Source organism: Vipera berus (assembly GCF_964194415.1).
Source record: "Vipera berus genome assembly, chromosome: 5".
NCBI lineage: Eukaryota > Metazoa > Chordata > Lepidosauria > Squamata > Viperidae > Vipera > Vipera berus.
This window is the reverse complement of record NC_138207.1, coordinates 6,510,986-6,526,054: the sequence shown is the minus strand read 5'-3', so window position 1 is coordinate 6,526,054 and position 15,069 is coordinate 6,510,986. Positions and strand designations below refer to the sequence as shown.

General features: G+C 40.3%; 1 protein-coding gene across 1 annotated transcript in view; it reads right to left on the bottom strand.

Annotated features, from left to right (window-relative positions):
• Positions 1–15,069, bottom strand: part of LOC308668900 (cytochrome P450 2J2-like) — a gene marked incomplete at both ends in the record, with an annotated part of 30,260 nt that extends 15,191 nt beyond the window's left edge. The window contains 5 exons of the mRNA XM_081329167.1: positions 971–1,147; positions 3,095–3,255; positions 3,444–3,593; positions 9,323–9,485; positions 14,899–15,069. Coding sequence (XP_081185293.1) covers positions 971–1,147; positions 3,095–3,255; positions 3,444–3,593; positions 9,323–9,485; positions 14,899–15,069 — 822 coding nt within the window. The remainder of the gene's footprint in view (positions 1–970; positions 1,148–3,094; positions 3,256–3,443; positions 3,594–9,322; positions 9,486–14,898) is intronic.

The following is a 15,069-nucleotide window of genomic DNA, read 5'->3' as shown; positions in this document are numbered from 1 at the left end:
TGTCTTCAAGATCAGGAAATTTACACTGGCGAGCAGCCTGTCTCAGCGCTGAGACGAATTGTGAGGTTGGCTCACCCAGATGCTGGCTGCGCTGGATGAATTTATGCTGCCAATAGATTGGAGCTCTCCCTGGCATGAAATGCTCCTCCAACTTCTTTTTAAAATCAGCATAAGAAACATTTTCAACGGGCGTCAGTGAGCACAGACCCACGGCCACATCATACACATCCTGACCGCTTAGGCACAAAGCGCCGCTGCTTTCATTTTATCTTCTGTGATCTTGTTGATCATCAGGAACCCTTCGACTTCTCCCAGATGCACTCCCCATCTCTCTGGCTCATTGATGTTGAAACAAAATTCACTGGTCGCTCCAGATTTAGCCATGTTGCACTGGTCCTAGAATGCTGCTTCGTTAGGAAGGTCTCAGAAATTTTTTTCTGCCTTTCGCACTTCAGAGTGACTTCAGCTCTGATTGAAACAGCATCCCACCTTTGTTGCCACTGTTAGATCATGGGCTCTGGACCGCATGGCCAAGATGGATGACGCAGGACAACAGGGTTCAGTATAACTTTCTTTATTGATGTAGCACAGACTTGGTAATAAGGGGCAACTGCCCCTCTTATATACCTAGCCAGGTATACTTGGAACCAATCCCATTGTCCGAATTTCCTGCCAAAGACTGCCCTGCCAATCCTGACAGGGCACCCTGCCACCTGGTGGTGTCAGTGGCCATCTCTATGAACATCTCCTATATACATATATACATAACAACAAGAGTCTAATATTGCAGAGGTACAATATAGTCCTTATTTAGAAGCAATCAGAAGTTAGAACGGGCAAAATTCAAAATGGGACTTGAATGAAAAAGAAATAACTCCAAGGAAAACAATACCAGTATCTTTTCTTCTTTACTTATAGCCAGGAATGTAATAATTCCTTGCCCATGTATTGAACTACAATAAACCCATACCTTCTCCATCTGAAGAAGATAGTGATCAATGAAATCTTGTGGCTCATGCAGACACCTTGATTCCTTGTGTTTCTCTACTTCCTGCTTTGCAAAGGAATTGATCACCTCTACTGAAGCCAAGAGATCCTTGTGAGGGCCCGGGAGATAGGTCATTATTCGTGGGAACATAATAAGCATCTAATAGAAATGGAAAAGGAAAGGTTGTTTATTCATTTCCTACTGCAACTAAAGAAGACTCTCAGCAGTTTGCAGTAATAGACAGCACTTAATAACCAAAGAAAAACATTGCAAGCACATTGAAACATGGAAAACTTTACATGGTGTCAGGTCCCAAAAGTCCTCCAGAAAAGCTGTTTCCAAATTCTTCCAGAAAAGAATCGTGTTAGAAGTAGATAGATTATTTTAAAGCTAATATAAAATTCTCTTATTCTCTCATTCTCTCCAGGAGCCTTTGTAATTATGGTAACCTATGGCTAATTGATTTAATAAATTAGACCAACTGGATTCACATGTGTAGGAATAAGCCAGAGAAATAAATATTTTGGGGAATATTAAATAGGCAAAATATATGTCCCCAAAGGAACTTAAAGGCAGAAAAGCAAGCCCAGTTTATCTTAATAGCCCCAAGCAGAAACTCAGCAGAAACCAGCTTTTAGAAATGCAGATGTAATAATCCATTCAGGAAGGTTGGAACCAGTATTTTAGAAGCTGATGAGATTAAGAAGACAAAGAACCCTAAAATCTACAAATCCAACCCAAACTCTAAAAGACATGACCTTTGGTGACATAATAGGATCAACCCACCATCAGAATACCAAAAGGACACACTGAGACTCAGGTCAAAGTATATGACACAGGAATTACAAAGCCTCAAACAGGAACAGAGAATGACCTCAAAAGCCCCAGAAGATATAAAAACCCACCACTCCTAGCTACATGTGGTCATCTTTCCCAGAGCCATCTTTCTGCCTGGCTCTCCTCTTCAATAAACTGCAACCTTCTTTCTAAAGCAGTCTCCATTTTGTTTATTCCTGGCTTGGACTGGACCGTAATGAAGACTTTTCTTCCAACACATGGCAGGCTAAACAATGAATTAACTACATGGGTTGAATTTTCGGTCTGTTAGCTTTTCATAATGGAATAACAGGGACCTTGGAGGTCTTCTAGGCTAACCCCAAGCAAGAAACTCTACTGTATATTATTTCAGAGAATGGCTAGCCAATCTCTCCTTTAAAATCTCCAGTGGTGGAGCACCCACAACATCTGGAGGCAAGCCGTTACACTGGTTCATTGTTCTCCCTCTCGGGAAATTTCTCCTTTGTTCTAGCTTGGTTCACTCCTTGATTAGTTTCCATCCATTGCTTCGTGTCTTGTCTTAAGGGGCTTTGGAGAATAGGTTGACCCCCTCTTCTTTGCGGCAACCCTTTAGATATTGTACTGCTACCATGGCACCACTAGTCCTTCTTTTCACTAGATTAGATATACCCAATTCCTGCAGTTGTTCTTCATATGTTTTAGTCTCCTGCCCCCTAATCATCTTTCTTGCTCTTCTTTGCACTTTTTCCAGAGTCTCAAGATCTTTTTTATATCGTGGCAACCAAAACTGAATGTAATATTCCAAGTGTGGTCTTATCAAGGCCTTATAAATCAGTACTAAGCCTTCATGTGATCTTTATTCTATCCCTCTGTTAATGCAGCCTAGGATGGCATTGGCTTTTCTGGTGGCTGCAGCAAAAGAATTTCTGCATGGAAGTGATGGGCTTAAATCATAATGAAGTAGACGTTGCTTTGCTATTAAGAAAAAAATGAAAGAACTGTTCAATGTCAGACTGACCCAGGAAGTGGTGGACCATCTTTTATTGAGATATTCTGAGTATTTGTCCCAACTAAAGTACTAAGGCATTCAGGTGACACTGGACCAGTCCCTCTTTCTCAGCCCTAGAAAGTGGGAAATGGCAAACCACTTCCAAAATCTTGACAAGGAAACTGCAAAGACTTGTCTTGGCTACTGGGGATAATAGTACAATAGACAATTTCCAAGGCTTCCCCCATGAATTCCATTCGTGATTACATGAAAATATTCATGGAAATAGTTTTGTCTCTTGAACAGAAAACATTACTCACCGCATGAAAAAAGGTACCACTGAATTTCACAATAAATTCAATTGCTTGAATTAGCTTCTGGAAGCTTTCATCTTCAGGAGCAAACTGATGTCCAAAACTCAAAGCACATATGACATTAGAAACTGTATTTATTATTGGAATTGAAGGGTCAAATGGCTGTCCTGCAAATGAAGATATTTCATAATCAATTATTAAAGAACAGGACTTCTATGCAATGAACAACATTATTGGGAACTGAAATTGTTTCAAAAAAATTATTTTTTTTAATCAAATATGTCTGTTCTTATTTGAAATACACAAATGGAAAAAAATTCTGCAGACACTTGAGCGATTACCCCAAATTGCATACCTTTCATTTTTTTAAATGTTTCCACCAACGTCTGAGCTGTGTCTTCTATGTGATGCTCAATGCTCTTCTTTCCCAGGCCCAGCTTCCGCAGAGAAGTGATGCCAATGTGTCGCTGCTGTTTCCAGATGTGGCCATTGGAGAAAATAATACCTGAGGGCATCAGCAGAGAATGATAAGTGATTCCTGAGGACATTCATGTTAAAAAATAAAACAGGTCTAGAAGTTAGGGGAGATTTCTATATATTTCATGTGTGTTTAGTTCTAACCACCTTCTTCCCCTCCCACCTCCCAGAGTTAAACAGGGGGGCTAATTATCCTTAAAAAGCAGAGTATTGCAATCCTGGACTTTTGTCCATCTGAATAGATCTAGAGTTTGATGTCTGCCTTTGGTGGTTTTCTCCTGACCATTCTTCTATCATGTTTCATTACAGATAGTCTCAACTTATGATCACAATTAGGACCAGAATTTCCATTGTTAAGCAACGTGGTTGTTAAGTGACTCATGCCCAATTTTATGATCTCTTTTGAGATGGTTCTTAAGCAAACTCATTGTTTTTAGTCGATTGAAACTTCAAATGGTTGTAAATCAAGAAGTACATGTAGTCCTCTCCTCCTAAAACTCTCTCTTTCCAACCACTTTCCCTCCCACCTGGGAATGTTTCTATGTACATGGAGTATATGCTTAGAGCTTAGAATGCTTTTCCCTGGCCAGGTTTCCTCCTTGCATTTATCAGAAAACAAAAATAGTTGATGGGTCTGGGTGATCATGGATGATGGACGGTGTTGCCACTTTCTCATTCTATCTGAGCTTTAGGAGCTCCGATTCAAGGTATGTAAGTATTTAAACTGTTATCTTGATTTCAGGTGAGATAATTAAAGCTGCTGATTTTATTCCAATTTTGGAAATTTTATTAGCTTAGAGCAGATCCTCAACTAAACCTATTTCTTATACATAGTGTTAAGTATTGGGTTCCGATGCATAGAGAAGATGCCAGACAGATGAGTACAAACAAACTAATGTTTTATTAGCAGTCATTATCTGTACTAAGGGGTTAGGGCATACAAGCAAACTTATATACTTCCATACAGCCAATCAGATTGAACCTAACAATTCCGCCATTAAAACTCCTGCCAGAACTGTTAGAGTTCAAACATGTGAATAGCTGTTTCCCAAAACCTAATACACAACACCCCTTTCCCCTATCAAGGATCAGACAGTATACTTATAACACTGCAACTTGGCATCTTACACTTAACTTTTATACAGTGAATGATTGACCCCATTCAAGATTATATGTATATTCTTCTATAATCCTTTCTCAAGATTATAAAACTCACTCCCAACCACCAACATTAATTCTGAGTGATTGACCCCACTCAAGGTAGAAGTTTGTCAATGCGAGCTTCTTGGACGTGTACTTATGGTTGCTGCCCGTAAGATCACAAACAGACCATTCTGCTGCTCTGCCAGTATCTCTGTACTGACAAGTGGTACACAATGACCCAGTATGAGTCTATGAGTAGACTTCTCTTGTAAGTTCCATTACAAAATGAAATATACAGATAAATTAACAAAATCCAAAAAAACAAGAGGCATGTCTTTCCAACTAGAATTCTTTACATACTTCTTTCTCTAATTGACCACATAATCTTTGAGATAGGCAGGTGGCCTATGAGGGCATGAGGAACATCTCTGTGGTTCCCTCACCTTGTAGTGTACCAACTCATTTGGCATGCCCTGTGAACCAGTGTCCCTCTCAGTTGGATACTCCGAAGAATTTCTCTGGCTGGCCGTGTCTGGTAGGCCCACCCCAGAGTCAGATCCTGAAACAGGATCAGCACAGTGGTCCGTGATGATGGGTTAATCCACTCGTTGCAGGGGTTCTTGTTGCACCTCTGTCTCCACTGGATCCTCCTCAGACTGGAACTCAACTGAATGCTGAAATTGCTGGTAGGGTGAATAGGAGCTAACTTGTGTGTCAGCTTGAGAGCTATGGGAGGGATTGTCACTTACGCTTAGTGACTGTTCTGGAAATCGTTTCCTTAATTGATCTATGTGCCATCTCACTAGACGCCCTCCCTCCACCCCTACTGTGTAAGATACAGGCCCCGTTTTGTCAACCAACTTCCCCGGAACCCACAAGTGTCCTGGTCCATAGTTCCTGGCCCAGACCATGTCACCTGGTTGTAGTCCCCTTGGGGGCTTGGGATGAGCAGCATCGGATGCCACTCTGTCAGGGTGCAGTCTGTCCAGTTTGGTGATGAGGCGTTTGCCCCAGCGCAACTCCGCAGGGCTTTTCCCCGTGGAAGTACAAGGTGTGGAGTGCTGGCAAAGTAAAAAGTCTGCGAGCCTGTGAGGCCAGTCACCTGTGATGATGTGCTTTAGTGAGTCTTTGGTTGTTCTTACCATCCGTTCTGCTTGACAATTGGATGACGGGTGGAAGGGCGCAGATGTGGCGTGTCTAATCATGTTTGCTCTCAGGAAGGCCTGAAATTCAGCAGTGGTAAATTGAGTTCCATTATCAGAAACTATGACATCAGGAAGCCCATGAGTGGCAAAAAGTTTCCTGAGTACCTGGATTGTTTTGGCTGAGGTCATGCTAGAGACTGGAACAACTTCCAGCCATTTTGAATGACTATCAACAACAATTAGAAAGAGCTGCCCCTGAAATGGGCCAGCGTAATTGATGTGGACCCTGGACCAGGGCGTGTGTGTTGGCTCCCATCTGTGAACAGGTGCCTGAGGCATCTCGGGTCTAGACCTTTGACAAATATAACACCCATGTACCTGCTCTTCAACAGCCTTGTCTAATCCAGGCTACCACAAGTAGCTCCTGGCTAACACTTTCATTCGCACTATACCAGGGTGTCCCTCATGTAGAGAGTGTAGTACCCTATCTCTTAAGACAGATGGAATGATAACCCTATTTCCCCATAGTAAACACCCTTTGTGGGCTGATAACTCATGCCTTCTTAAAAAATAAGCTTGGAATTCAGGACCCGGACTTTTGTCTTGCCACCCTGTGAAAACCCATGATAGAACTCTGCTCAGAATCTTGTCTGAAGCAGTTTCAGCTGCTATGTCCCCTGCGTGAAGGGGAAATTCTGGTAAATCTTGAATGGACATTATTTGGGCAGCAGGGGCTGGATCTGGATCAATAGATTGTAAGGGAAGCCTACTTAGGCCATCAGCATGGCCCATTTCTTTCCCAGGTTTGTGAATTATTTTAAAGCTATAGGCAGATAAGAATATGGACCATCTAAGCATCCTTGGTGAGAGTATATGAGGGGTTTGCTTGTTAGTTGTGAATAAACCTAAGAGAGGCTTATGGTCAGTAAACACAGTGAAATTCCTACCATACAGGTAATCGTGGAGTTTTTTGACCCCAGCAACAATAGCCAAAGCTTCCTTGTCTATCTGAGCATAATTCCTTTCAGCCTTTGATAGGGTTCTTAATATTGCGCTACTAAAAGTCTTGCTGCCGTAATTAAATTCAACATCAATTTAATATCTACAACGGTGGTATCTGTGATAATACCCAATAAAAACAATTGCGGAGAAAACTTTATCCTTTTCTTGAATATTTGTAGTTGTAGTTTGTGTTGGCTGTCTCGGAAACGACTTCGGCAAACTGTCGCAATGTGCCCCGATCGACCGCAGGCCCGACACATGGCCGACTGGAACTTGCAGTTCATTCTTGCATGGTTGCCACTGCAACCCCCGCACCTCGAGAAGAAAACGGCCTTCTGCTTGCTCCCTCTGTGCTCACGTCCTCGTTCTCGCGGCTCTGTCTTTTTCCAAATCTTGTCCACTTCTGTTTCCTCTTCAACTGCGTTTTCATTGTAAGAAATGGCCTCGTGGTGTATTGTTTCTTCCGGCTTACTGTGTTTGGATGTCTGAACCACCTGGACCGCACCGCCGGCTGCGTCAGCCATGATTTCGTCTTGCGCGTCCTGGAGGGTTAGGTTGGGCCTAGCGAACAGTCTTTGTTCCAATGCCTTGTCTCTCAGGCCACACACGAGCTGGTCTTGCAGACGCACATCTAAGTTGGAAAACCTATAGTGTCTAGCGGCCTGGCATAGGGCCGTGATGAATTCTGATGCAGTTTCCCCAGGGCGTTGCACTCGTTGATCAAATCGGAACTGCCAGGCCATCTCCGACATTCTGGGCTTGAAGTGAGTGTTCAGCTTTTGTTTAAGATCGACAAATGAGACGGTTTCAATGGGTGTTGGGGCGAATAAGCTTTCGGCCACGTTGAATGTTGCAGGCCCGCTTATGCAGAGTAGTGTCGCCACTTTCAAGCCATCCTCTGTGATCTGATTTGCCCGCAAGTAATTTTCTATTTGTCCGAGGTGCGATGGCCACTGTTCGGGGTGGTGGATGTTGAATTCGCGAGGCTGGCCGACTTTCGGCATCTTCCTTCCTTCTCAACTGGATCCTGCTTCGCCAACTCAGATGGATTGTTCTGAGCATGAAGCCGCTAGTGTGCTGAATTAGCCAGCCAACAGAGAGGGGGGGAAAGATACCTCTTTCCTCCAGCACGTGAAGCTGTCCCCTCGTGACTTCAGCTCTCAGGCGAAGCAGGATCCCACCTTTGTTGCCACTGTTAAGTATTGGGTTCTGACGCGTAGAGAAGATGCCAGGCAGATGAGTACAAACAAACTAATGTTTTATTAGCAGTCATTATCTGTACTAAGGGGTTAGGGCATACAAGCAAGCTTACTGTATATACTTTCGTACAGCCAATCAGATTGAACCTAACAATCCCGCCACTAAAACTCCTGCCAGAACTGTTAGAGTTCAAACATGTGAATAGCTGTTTCCCAAAACCTAATACACAACACATAGAAAGCTCATGGTTATGTATGTGGGTAGTCAGTATGAAATTGGTGCCCTTGGGTGGGTTGGCCATATAGAGAGAATTGGTGAAAATCAAATCCGAAGAAAGAGGCAAAATTTGAAGGAAGAGGCAAAATTTGAAGGAAGAGGCAAGATATGAAACAAAGGAAAGGGCTGAAGAGGTAAGGGAAGATTGGGGAGGTTTTCGTTGAATGGGGATGATGAGAGCCTGAAAAAAGAGGTAGATATTTAGTGAAAAAGAAGTAATGTCTTTAAGTCAATAAATGAATGTAATGGACAAGATAAAAAGCAGTTGAGACATGTAATAATTTGATGTCAATTGGATTAGAGCAATATTTTTGTTCCTTATCTCCTGACTTTAAATCATTTTCTTTATCCTTTACTTACCTTCCCTCCCAAGTTATGCATATTATAACTGCGGTTTGCATAATATATTAAAGTGACAAAGTATCCTGCACTCATCCAACTCACTAAACCACAAAACAATATGCAAAAATCTAAGTCAGATAACTACTCTCCTACTCTGAGGTATAATGAAGAGAAGGACAAGGGTTGACATAATAGCAGTGTTCCAGTATCTCAGGGGCTGCCCCAAAGAAGAGGGAGTCAAGCTATTCTCCAAAGCACCTGAAAGCAGGACAAGAAGCAACGGATGGAAACTAATCAAGGAGAGAAGCAACCTGGAACTGAGGAGAAATTTCCTGACAGTTAGAACAAATAACCAGTGGAACAACCTGCCTCCAGAAGCTGTGAATGCTCCAACACTGGAAGTTTTTAAGAAGAGACTAGACAGCCATTTGTCTGAAATGGTATAGGATTTCCTGCCTAAGCAGGGGGTTGGACTAGATGACCTCCAAAGTCCCTTCCAACTTTATTATTATTATTATTATTATTATTATTATTATTATTATTATTATTATTATTATTATTATTATTATTATTATTATTATTATTATTATTATTATTACAAATGGTAACAGTGGTTATTTAGATACAATTCCTTACTATTTGCACTTACCCCTTTTTTTCCCCAAAGCGGTCATGAAATCATCCTCTGGTCTATCAGAAAATTCCTCTGGGAAGCTGTTCATTACTTCTTTCACAGTTTTGAATCCAGACAGCACTACTACAAGTTGATGTCCAAGCCACAAGGAGTATATATTTCCATGTCGTTTTACAGGCTGCCAAGTGAATCAAAGTTGAGAAATGTTATAATCACATAAAACAGATTATTCCTAAGTGGTCCTTGGTGCTTTCTGAGCTTGCGTGTTTTCATTACTTTAGTTTAATTATCCTAATTAGGTAACACCATCCGTGCAAGTAAGGAGTGCTGTTTGCTGTCACTTTATGTCCTGATGTCTTTCATTTCTGGGTGGGTGGGGGCAGATTCTTCGGTGGGGCTGTTTACTAATGGCTCTGTGGCAGTTTCTTGATTGGGGTATTGCTTACTTGATTGTTGGTCTGAAGGTGACCTTGGAGTTAATCTATGCTGATCTGAGTGCTAATTACTGGTGGAGAAGTGCTCCAATCTCTTTCTCTTCTGGGCTGATTGATTGTATCCTTTCAACAGTCAATAAATGTTCTTAATCTTTATGTGATCTATTGATTATGTATCTACGTGTCTATTGAGCATTGATTATTTATAGTTAATATGCCACTTACAGTCTTTCCTAAATCCTCACTTCTAAGATTCTTTTTTTTTTTATTGAAAAGTTTTAAAATACAATTTTCCTTTAAAAAACCCCCCTTCCCCCTCCCTCCTCCCCCCCTACCTCCCCCCCTCCCTCCCTCCTCCCCCCCCTGCCTCCCCCCCTCCCCCCTCCCCCCCCCGACTTCCCAGAGCTGAATACAAGGTATATATATAAAAAGAGAAAGAAAAAAAAAGAAAGGCAAACATAAGCAACCATGTACTAACAACTATAAATTCTAAAATCCATCACTCTCTAGCTTATATAGGATAAACCAAACCTTGGCAATATTAAATATATATAAAAAACTAAAATAAAAAAAAACACTTTCTAGCTTATATAGAATAAGACAAACCTTAATAATATTAAATATACATTAAAAACAGGAAAAAGAACCCCAAAATAGAAAGAGAAAAAAAGAACAGAAAAAAAAGGAAAAAAGAATTATTCAAATACCATATAATACTTCTCAACCTATACTTGTCCTAAATAGACTCCATCCCTTTTTGTCCATTACATGATATAACGTTCTTACAAATAATCTTTCAAATTAACCAAGATCTTCACCACCTCAACCAAATCAGAAAACTTTAAAGTCCACTCTTCTGTAATCGGCCGTTCCTCTTCCAGCACATCTATAATTATTCCAAACAATAAAAAAATTGCGAACAAAACTTTAACCTCCATTTGGAAATCTTCTATATATTCCACCAAACTTTAATCCAAAAAAACCTCACCCTTTCCACAAAACCACCACATGTAAAAAATATATTGCGTCTACACCCAAATCTTTTCCCACCTCCCATACTTGACTATGAATACGTCGTAGAAATTCCATAGACTTCTGCAAATCCTGCTATTTTCTCTTCTTAGATCGTTTTGCAGCAGCACGCGTCACCCTCTGTTCTATTGAATCATCCGACGAAGTTGTATCTTGATCTCTTCCAACACCGTTGTCTTCTATCTGACCACCTTCGACCTCTTGATGCACTCCTTCTCCAGATCCCTTTTCAGCTTCCAGAGATGTTAATGGCGTTGCATTTAAAACATTATTATAGAAATCACGCGCTTGCATCACAGTAACCAGACGGTACCTTTTACCTTCGTGCGTCACCATCAACCCAGCTGGGATCTCCCATCTAAACCTTATATCTCGTTGCTTGAGCTCTTGCACAAGGAATGTAAAATCCTTCCTTCTCCTTAAAATCTTTGGAGGAATTTCTTTTAAGACCAAAACTTCTTGATTAGCAATCACAACTTTAGTATCATAAGCAGCTCGTATAACTTCATCTCTAGTTTCCCTTTTTGCAAAATATACCACCACATCTCTAGGCAACTTTCTCTGTCTAGCAATCCATGAATTCACACGAAACACTTTATCCATGCCTCCTTTTATTTCAGATGCTGGCTGTTTCAACACTTCTTCAAAAGCCTCAGAAACCAGCTGCTTTAGATCTTCCTTGGTATTCTCCTTTAAGCCTCTAACTCTAATGGCAAACTGCATCTGGTAATATTGAGCAAGACTCAGTTCCTTTTCCACTTTATCTTCATTCTCCAATACTTTTGCTTCTAATATAGCATTCTTTTGAGTCAGATCTTCTAGCTTTTCCTCCAATTCTTCCACACAGCGAGCCACTTTACACACTGAAGACAAAATGTCTGCCTTCATCACTCTGAACTTCTGTTCCATCCTCTCCTCCATTCTCTCCTCCAATTTCTCCAATTTCTCCTCCATCTGTACAAATCTAGCATTAATTGATTCCAAAATTACCTGGGCGTGTTTTTCAAGAGCATCTTGTAAGTCCTTTGATGACAATACATCAGGAGGATGCAGCGCCTGCAGTAATGATTGTTGCACAGGAGAAGTTCCAGCACTCCGAAGAGTTTTAGGGGGTGGTTTAGCCGCCATCTTTTACCAAATGCGACGCACTTTCACTTCAGATTTATAATCCAAAAAAGTCCATCAAGCTGGAGAGTAAAATATCACCTTTTCCTCTTGTATCGCTCTGCCTGCTCCTTTAATCCATAGTCATTCCTTCAGGCAGGGGTGGTCGCAGACGCCTGGCTCTGCTCCAAGAATCAGGAGCAGAGGTGCCGGCCAGCTGGGAGCAGCCCAGGCTACGGGGGAGTTCAATCCTTCAGCCGCCCAAGCCATAAGCTCAGGCGGCCCTGGAGAACTCTACCCCTACCTGGAAGCTCGCCCCCTCCTCTTCTCCCGAGGAGGGGGCTTCAAATTCGCCCAAACAGCTGATCGGTGCTGTTTCGGGCGAAAAAACAACAGCTGAGCCGCGGGCAGCCTGGGAAGGCTGTCTCCGTCGCCGCGGAGCCACCGGAAGTCCCCTCACTTCTAAGATTCTTCACCATATGCGATTATCTGGTCTTTGGAAATTTATTCCCTCCACCCCCAGATTCCTGCCAAAAACTTTTGCGCTTGTATTTCCTTTATTTTCCTGGGCTGTGCCTTTCTCTTTGTTTCTGCTTGAAACATCTATTTCCTCCATTCCCCCTTGCCTTGGATGAGAGATGGCCTTCTCACTTCCCAATCCTCCTGTGATTGACAGATATGTGAGCCACGGATTGTCTATGAGTCACATCCTTTGAACACCACCATTTGGATGGTCTTCAGAGGCTTTCTCAGCCTCTCTGCCTTCTGCTTTTTTCAGCCATCCACTCCTCAACTTTCCAACTGCAGTTGTATTGACAGAACATTCTAGAGACTTGGGCTGCTGAATTAAACATGAATTAAAATTGGCCACAAGAGTAGTACTATCCATATGAATTATTAGGTAAGTTGTTAAAATAATTGATTGGCTGTCTTTCTTTCTTTCTTTCTTTTTGTTCTATTTTTATTTTATTCACAGAAAAAGTTAAAATACAAAACTCCAAAAATATTTAAAAAACAAAGAAAAAATAGAAAACAAACATTTTTAAAAGTGCATTAAAAAAGAAAAACTAACACACATACACATGTTATCCCCCCCAGTTGTATAGATTAATTCATTGCTACAATATTAGTTTTCCACCCCTTGAGAAACTGCCCCCCAATTTTTAAACTTCTAAATCTATTTGCAAATTGTTAACCTGTCATCTATATATTATATTGAGAAAGTAGATAATAATAATAATAATAATAATAATAATAATAATAATAATAATAATAATAATAATAATAGCAGCAAAATTAAAGTTTCAAAATCCTCTGTTAAGAAATTGTTATTTTAATCAACTCATAGAAAATCTACCATGGCATCTTATCTATCCCAAATCATCCCAAGACTTAACAGTAATTCATCCTAGATTAAATATCAACATTTATTTCTCAATACTACATCTTTTCAATATTTGTCTGGTTAAATATAATCAATTCTATCTCCAAAGTTGGTCTATCTACCCAAAAAGGTCCTGATGAAATTGTTTTCCAGTTAAGTGTGATAAATCCATTCCCCAAATCACTTTCAATCCTCCAAGGGAAAATGAATTTATTACTTCTCCACTCAGTTCGGTTTCTGCTGTTGTAAAAGAATTCAGACTTGAACTTCATGGATGTGTATGCAATCAACTCAAGTTAGTTCTCAATCTGTACAGTCCATATTTCTTAGAAATGAATCTGCTGCTTTCAAACCACATTCCTTATCTTAATTTAATTTATCCACAGCTACATGCATCTGAATATTTTTCAAAGCCATTACCATTTCATCAAAGTTTTTAAAAAGGCTTTCAAAACTAAGGATTGCATGTTATCAAAATTTTTGTCAGATATCAGATATATTTGCTGGTCTCTGATCTGATAAATTGTTGCTTTGTGTAATTTAGCAATAATACATGGAAGAAAACAGATAACACAAAATCCTGAAGCAAAGTAAGAAGTAGATAATGAAGCAGGGAAAATATTTTCTGGATATTTTGATGGAAAGTTAAAAGAAAAAGAAGAAAATAAGCTCCAAATATTTTGCAAAATTAATAAAATGCAAAAACTCTGTGGTGAGAGTCTAATACAGGTATAAATGAAATGAAAGTATTTCCACTATCCAAGAACTTGCTATATTTCCTTACAGAAAAGCAAACCTTATTCAAAACAACCACATAAATCAAAGAGAAAAAGAAAAAAAAGAAGTTATAAAGTCCAAAAAGGGGTTAAAATAAATCAGCATTCTGCCAGCAGTCTACTTTTAAAGATAAAAGGCAAAGTAAAACAAAAGATTCAAAAAGTGAAGGTAAAACCCAGGAATGCTTAAGAAAACGAACTGCTGAGAGGAAGATGGATGATTGGTAACTTTCTGACCACTTCAATGGGGACCTGGAATCTTCACAACTCCCCTTCATGAGCCGTCTTGGCTCATTCCTAAGTGCTCTCATTCAAATCCAGGGAGCAGCACTGATAGAGAACCAGCTTTGGAAGCAAAATCAGCAGATTGTCAGCAGGAAAATGAAAAATTCTTACCATTCAATAGTCAACTTTAAGAGGAAATACTTCCTTGTAATATCATGACTCATGCAGATAGTGGAAATAGATTTTAGTCTAGAACAAAGATCCATAGAGCTTTTGAAATCATTATAAAATGTCTAGCTTCATTTAGGCAGAATGAAGGAGAAACCATCCTTCTCTGAAGAAATGGTTCCATTATCAAACATTTCTTCATAAAACTGAACTAGAATCTGCTGCCTAAAAACTCAACCCCATTGATTTCACATCCTGCTCTGTGAAACGGTGATGAGCAGGTCTTGGCTTGGATAGTCTGACATGAAGAGGAAAATAATCAAGTGTCATCACTATCATTTAATTAATTATATTCCTCATCACACAAGAATATTTTCTAGGTTAATACATTTTTCTACAGTTATGCTACAGAGAAAATAATTGAGAATGATTTTATATATTTTTGGTTAATTGTTTAGAATGAAATACCTTCCGAAAATAATCTTCGCGAAGCCAAAATCCATAATCCCACAAGTTCCCAATGAGGGGTAGAGCCAAAGAACCGGGAGGCAAATGTCTTCGGGTCCAAAGTTGTCTCAGGAAGTTGTGAATCAGCAGAGCAAGCAGCAAAACAAACAAAATTATCCCTACAGTTATCAT